This window comes from Babylonia areolata, chromosome 16, assembly GCF_041734735.1.
Source record: "Babylonia areolata isolate BAREFJ2019XMU chromosome 16, ASM4173473v1, whole genome shotgun sequence".
In the NCBI taxonomy this organism is placed as follows: domain Eukaryota; kingdom Metazoa; phylum Mollusca; class Gastropoda; order Neogastropoda; family Buccinidae; genus Babylonia; species Babylonia areolata.
The window spans coordinates 30135385-30142884 of NC_134891.1; the positions used below are offsets into that span (position 1 = coordinate 30135385).

General features: G+C 44.8%; 1 protein-coding gene across 1 annotated transcript in view; it reads left to right on the top strand.

Annotated features, from left to right (window-relative positions):
* The window catches only part of LOC143291312 (uncharacterized), a 42491-nt gene extending 35153 nt beyond the window's left edge, over window positions 1–7338 (top strand). Inside the window, exons 14-17 of the mRNA XM_076601166.1 lie at window positions 224–326; window positions 3234–3367; window positions 4473–5168; window positions 6749–7338. Of these exons, the coding sequence (XP_076457281.1) occupies window positions 224–326; window positions 3234–3367; window positions 4473–5168; window positions 6749–6828 (1013 nt within the window). The 3' untranslated portion in view covers window positions 6829–7338. The remainder of the gene's footprint in view (window positions 1–223; window positions 327–3233; window positions 3368–4472; window positions 5169–6748) is intronic.
* Window positions 7339–7500: the final 162 nt, after the last annotated feature.

The following is a 7500-nucleotide window of genomic DNA, read 5'->3' on the forward strand; positions in this document are numbered from 1 at the left end:
AAGAACTTCGTATGATCAGTCCAAGATAGATCTTTATGAATAATGACACCCAAAATTTTATGTGAATATACCTGTTTAATCGTTAAGATAAGTGGAGAATAAAACTGGCCCTAGAGTGGATCCCTTTGGAACTCCATGTTTAATGTTTAATTATCTACTGTCATTACTTCCTGTCAGAAAGAAAAAGATTGTGTGTGTGTGTGTGTGTGTGTGTGTGTGTCAGGAGACCAGCTGGGCAGTCTTGGTGCTGACGAGTACTTTGCTGTGTGTCAAAATGACTTCTACACCGTGATGAGCTCTTCTGCCTCGCAACAGCTGGCTTGCACGTGAGTCGTGGAGTACTGCATGTGGTGTTACTGTCTGTACATGGTGTTACTGTGCATTGTTACAGTTTACACATGGTGTTAATGTGTGTTGTTACCGTTTGAACACGGTGTCACTGTGCGTCATTACTATCTCTACGTGATGTTAATGTGATTTGTTACAGTTTAAACAATGTGTTGATGCGTGTTGTTACTTTTGTACATGATGTTACTGTGTGTTGTTACCGTTTTGACATGGTGTTACTGTGCGCTGTTAACGTTTGTACAAGGTTTTACTGTGTGTTGTTACTGTTTATACATGACGTTATTGTGTGTTTTTTTTTTTTTTACAGATTATACATGGTGTTACCAAACGTCATTGTTGTGGTTTTATTGTGTGTTATCATTTATTATTGTTATGGTGTCACTGTGTTGTTACCACGTATCTTTAATGTGGTGTTGCTGTGTGTTGTTACCATTTATAATTGTTGTGGTGTTACTGTGTTGTTACCATTTATCATTGTTGTGGTGTTACTGTGTTGTTACCATTTATCATTGTTGTGGTGTTACTGTGTTACCATTTATCATTGTTGTGGTGTTACTGTGTTGTTACCATTTATCATTGTTGTGGTGTTACTGTGTGGTGTTACCATTTATCATTGTTGTGGTGTTACTGTGTTACCATTTATCATTGTTGTGGTGTTACTGTGTGGTGTTACCATTTATCATTGTTGTGGTGTTACTGTGTGGTTACCATTTATCATTGTTGTGGTGTTACTGTGTTACCATTTATCATTGTTGTGGTGTTACTGTGTGGTGTTACCATTTATCATTGTTGTGGTGTTACTGTGTTACCATTTATCATTGTTGTGGTGTTACTGTGTTACCATTTATCATTGTTGTGGTGTTACTCTATGTGTGGTGTTACCGTTTATCATTGTTGTGGTGTTAGTGTTACCATTTATCATTGTTGTGGTGTTACTGTGTTGTTACCATTTATCATTGTTGTGGTGTTACTGTGTTACCATTTATCATTGTTGTGGTGTTGCTGTGTTACCATTTATCATTGTTGTGGTGTTACTGTGTTACCATTTATCATTGTTGTGGTGTTACTGTGTGGTGTTACCATTTATCATTGTTGTGGTGTTACTGTGTTACCATTTATCATTGTTGTGGTGTTACTGTGTTGTTACCATTTATCATTGTTGTGGTGTTACTGTGTTACCATTTATCATTGTTGTGGTGTTAGTGTTACCATTTATCATTGTTGTGGTGTTACTGTGTTACCATTTATCATTGTTGTGGTGTTGCTGTGTGGTGTTACCATTTATCATTGTTGTGGTGTTAGTGTTACCATTTATCATTGTTGTGGTGTTACTGTGTTACCATTTATCATTGTTGTGGTGTTAGTGTTACCATTTATCATTGTTGTGGTGTTACTGTGTTGTTACCGTTTATCATTGTTGTGGTGTTACTGTGTTACCATTTATCATTGTTGTGGTGTTAGTGTTACCATTTATCATTGTTGTGGTGTTGCTGTGTTGTTACCATTTATCATTGTTGTGGTGTTACTGTGTGGTTACCATTTATCATTGTTGTGGTGTTACTGTTTTGTTACCATTTATCATTGTTGTGGTGTTACTGTGTTGTTACCATTTATCATTGTTGTGGTGTTACTGTGTTACCATTTATCATTGTTGTGGTGTTACTGTGTTGTTACCATTTATCATTGTTGTGGTGTTACTGTGTTACCATTTATCATTGTTGTGGTGTTACTGTGTTGTTACCATTTATCTGAGGCATGATACTATGTGTTGTTTCTATTCTTGCATTCAACACATGATGTGATTACGTTTCTTGCATTGCCCACAATGTGACTGTTGTGATGTGTGATGTGTGTCACTGTGACTGTAGTGATGTGTCACTGTGACTGTAGTGATGTGTGGTGTGTCACTGTGACTGTAGTGATGTGTGGTGTGTCACTGTGACTGTAGTGATGTGTCACTGTGACTGTTGTGATGTGTGGTGTGTCACTGTGACTGTTGTGATGTGTGGTGTGTCACTGTGACTGTTGTGATGTGTGGTGTGTCACTGTGACTGTTGTGATGTGTGTCACTGTGACTGTAGTGATGTGTGATGTGTCACTGTGACTGTAGTGATGTGTGATGTGTCACTGTGACTGTTGTGATGTGTGATGTGTCACTGTGACTGTTGTGATGTGTCACTGTGACTGTTGTGATGTGTGGTGTGTCACTGTGACTGTTGTGATGTGTGGTGTGTCACTGTGACTGTTGTGATGTGTCACTGTGACTGTTGTGATGTGTGGTGTGTCACTGTGACTGTTGTGATGTGTGTCACTGTGACTGTTGTGATGTGTGGTGTGTCACTGTGACTGTTGTGATGTGTCACTGTGACTGTTGTGATGTGTGGTGTGTGTCACTGTGACTGTTGTGGTGTGTCACTGTGACTGTTGTGATGTGTGGTGTGTCACTGTGACTTGTGGTGTGTGTCACTGTGACTGTTGTGATGTGTGTCACTGTGACTGTAGTGATGTGTGGTGTGTCACTGTGACTGTTGTGATGTGTGGTGTGTCACTGTGACTGTAGTGATGTGTGATGTGTCACTGTGACTGTAGTGATGTGTGATGTGTCACTGTGACTGTTGTGATGTGTGGTGTGTCACTGTGACTTGTGGTGTGTGTCACTGTGACTGTTGTGATGTGTCACTGTGACTGTAGTGATGTGTGGTGTGTCACTGTGACTGTTGTGATGTGTCACTGTGACTGTTGTGGTGTGTGTCACTGTGACTGCTGTGATGTGTCACTGTGACTGTTGTGGTGTGTGTCACTGTGACTGCTGTGATGTGTCACTGTGACTGTTGTGATGTGTCACTGTGACTGTTGTGGTGTGTGTCACTGTGTGTTGGTTCCAGAGCCCTGCAGACGTTCCGTCAGTGTGTGACTCAGGCCAAAGCCAGCGCCAGCGTGGTCAAACAGTCCGAGTTTGATTCTGCCCTGTTTCAGCAAACCCAGTTCCTGTTTCAGCCCCCTTACTCCTGTTCCTCAGGTCTGTACTCTCCTCCCCCCCCCCACCCCCCCAACCCCCTCTCTCTCTCTCTCTCTCTCTCTCTCTCTGTGTGTCTCTCTCTGTGTCTCTCTCTGTCTCTCATATCTTACTCTTCTTTAAAGAAAATAAATTTAAACTAAAACGTTATGAGTTCTCACACGCACACACGCGCTCGCGCACATACACACGCACACGCACGCACGCACTGACACACACACACACGCATCATGATGATGCTTACCATGTGTTGTGCCGTTTTTATTCCATTTCACGTGGTTTAGGCCGACCTGTTGGTTGTCATTCAGCCCAACAAACTTCCATGTGATTTTGTTACACATATTTGACTGTAGTTTAACGTTTAGCTCGACCTGGTACCACGTGATTTAGTCCGACCCATTTCCACATATTGTCCGACCCATTTCCACGTAGTAAAGTCTGACCCATTTCCACATGATATTGTCTGACCCATTTCCTCGTGGTATAGTCCGACCCATTTCCATGTGGTATAGTCTGACCCATTTCCATACGGTATAGTCTGACCCATTTCCACATGGTATAGTCTGACCCATTTCCATGTGGTTTAGTCCGACCGATTTCCGTTTGGTATAGTCCGACCCATTTCCTTAGGGTATAGTCTGACCCATTTTCAAAAGGTATAGTCTGACCCCATTTCCATGTGGTTTAGTCCGACCAAATTTCCATGTGGTTTATATACGCACATTTCCATGTGTGTTAGTACGAGCCATTTCTATGTTTCATCAGAGTAGAAGCCAGGGTGGGAACATGGAATGTCACAGCCAGAGATGGACCTCGGGAACAGATGATCTGGTTAATCTTTGATTTGGTGCCAGTGGCAATGAGCTCAGTTTTATCGTCATTCATCTTCATATTTTTCTCAGCCATATTCTCATGGGCAATATTTCAATAAATATTACGAATGGCTCGTGCTAAGTCAACATCTTTTCCTCACGCACTAATTTCCTGTTACATGTATTGGTCGTTGATCCAAATTCCTATGAACTTTGAATGTAAATATGCACATACATCTCACGTTGTTCTAGAAGACTTGTGCAAATTCATTTTTTCACATCACTGTTTTCTGCAGGACCCCCTACCAAGATTGAAACAGTCACCCCCACGCCAGTGGTGCCACCAGTACCGGAAACCCCCACACCAAAACCAGTGGAAACCCCCACACCAAAACCAGTGGAAACCCCAACACCCACACCAAAACCAGTGGAAACCCCAACACCAAAACCAGTGGAAACCCCCACACCAAAACCAGTGGAAACCCCAACACCCACACCAAAACCAGTGGAAACCCCAACACCCACACCAAAACCAGTGGAAACCCCAACACCCACACCAAAACCAGTGGGAACCCCAACACCAAAACCAGTGGGAACCCCCACGCCCAAACCAGTGGAAACCCCCACACCAAAACCAGTTGGAACCCCCACGCCCAAACCAGTGGGAACCCCAACACCAAAACCAGTGGAAACCCCAACACCAAAACCAGTGGGAACCCCCACGCCCACACCAGTGGAAACCCCAACACCAAAACCAGTGGGAACCCCAACACCCACACCAGTGGAAAACCCACCAGTGGAAACCCCCACTCCAAAACCAGTGGGAAACCCACCAGTGGAAAACCCCACTCCAAAACCAGTGGGAAACCCACCAGTGGAAAACCCCACACCGAAACCAGCGGGAATCCCCACACCAGGCCCCTCCACCCCCCTACCCACAGCCCCGGGCCCCTCGGCGGACGTGGGGGATCTGAGACGTACCACTGACTCTGGTAAGACCGTCACCCCCCTGCCTCTGTGCTTCAGTGCTTGGTGTATCATCATCATCACCATCGTTATCAGCATCGTTATCACCATCATTTTCACCATCATTTTCACCATCATCATCACCATCGTTATCACCATCATTATCACCATCATCATCACCATCGTTATCAGCATCGTTATCACCATCATCATCACCATCATTATCACCATCATCATCACCATCGTTATCAGCATCGTTATCACCATCATTTTCACCATCATTATCACCATCATCATCACCATCATCATCACCATCGTTATCAGCATCGTTATCACCATCATTATCACCATCATTATCACCATCATCATCACCATCGTTATCACCATCATTATCACCATCATTTTCACCATCATTATCACCATCATTATCACCATCATCATCACCATCATCATCACCATCGTTATCACCATCATTATCACCATCATTATCACCATCATCATCACCATCGTTATCAGCATCGTTATCAGCATCGTTATCACCATCATTATCACCATCATTATCACCATCATCATCACCATCATTATCACCATCATTATCACCATCGTTATCACCATTTTTACCATCATTATCACCATCATTATCACCATCATTTTCACCAGCAGCAGCAGCATCCTCATCATTACCACCACCACCACCATAATCATCTTATGGATGCTTATAATGCGCATTGTCCTGCAGGAAAGAAGTACCGCTAAACGGGAAGTGGGGTACTGCAGGAGGGAAGAAAGGAAGGGAGTGCTGCAGGAAGGGAGTGCTGCAGGAAGGAAGGGAAGGGAAGGGAGTACTACAGGAAGGAAGGGAGTACTACAGGAAGGAAGGGAGTACTGCAGGAAGGGAAGGGAGTACTGCAGGAAGGGAAGGGAGTACTACAGGAAGGAAGGGAGTACTGCATGAAGGAAGGGAGTACTGCATGAAGGGAGTACTACAGGAAGGGAGTATTGCATGAAGGAAGGGAGTACTACAGGAAGGAAGGGAAGGGAGTACTACAGGAAGGGAAGGGAGTACTGCATGAAGGAAGGGAGTACTGCATGAAGGAAGGGAGTACTACAGGAAGGAAGGGAAGGGAGTACTACAGGAAGGGAAGGGAGTACTGCATGAAGGAAGGGAGTACTGCATGAAGGAAGGGAGTACTGCATGAAGGGAGTACTACAGGAAGGGAGTATTGCATGAAGGAAGGGAGTACTACAGGAAGAAAGGGAAGGGAGTACTACAGGAAGGAAGGGAAGGGAGTACTACAGGAAGGGAGTATTGCATGAAGGAAGGGAGTACTACAGGAAGGAAGGGAAGGGAGTACTACAGGAAGGAAGGGAAGGGAGTACTACAGGAAGGGAGTGGTGCAGGAAGGAAGGGAGTACAGGAGGAAGGGAGTACTGTAGAAGGGAGTGCTACAGGAAGGGAGGGAGTACTACAGGAAGGGAGTATTGCAGGAAGGAAGGGAATACTGCAGGAAGGAAGGGAGTAGTGCAGGAAGGAAGGGAGTAGTGCAATCCACATTCCCACTGCCGGTCTCTCAGTTTGACAGCTGCTGTGGCTGTGTCGTGACAGGTTGTGGTGCTGTCGACAGTCAGCTGTGGCTGATCCTCCTGCTGGTGTCTGTGTTGGCTGGCACCATGAATCTGGCTTGACCACTTCCCGCACTGTGCCAGCACCTGACAGCACGTGGTCAACACCTGACAGCACCTGGTCAACACCTGACTGCACGTGGTCAACACCTGACAGCACGTGGTCAACACATGACAACACCTGGGCAACACCTGATAGCACCTTGTTAACACCTGATTAAAATCTGAAATCTGACCAACACCTGAGTTACACCCGACCAACACACAATTATCACCTGGCAACACCTGAGTAATACCTGACCAGCACTTGATTAATATCTTAAATCCGACCAACACCTGAGTAACACCCGACCAACACCTGATTTTCACCTGACAACACCTGCCCAACACTTGGACAACACCTAACAACACCTGATCAACAGCTGACCAACTGACAACACCTGACAAACTTCTAACAACAATTGACCAACACCTGACAACACCTGACCAACACCTAACACCTGACCATCACCTGACAAACTTCTAACAACAATTGACCAACACCTGACAACACCTGACCAACACCTGACAAACTTCTAACAACAATTGACCAACACCTGACAACACCTGACCATCACGTGACAACACCTGACCAACACCTGACAACACCTGACCAACACCTGACAACACCTGACCAATTTCTGACAACACCTGACCAACACCTGACAACACCTGACCAACACCTGACAACACCTA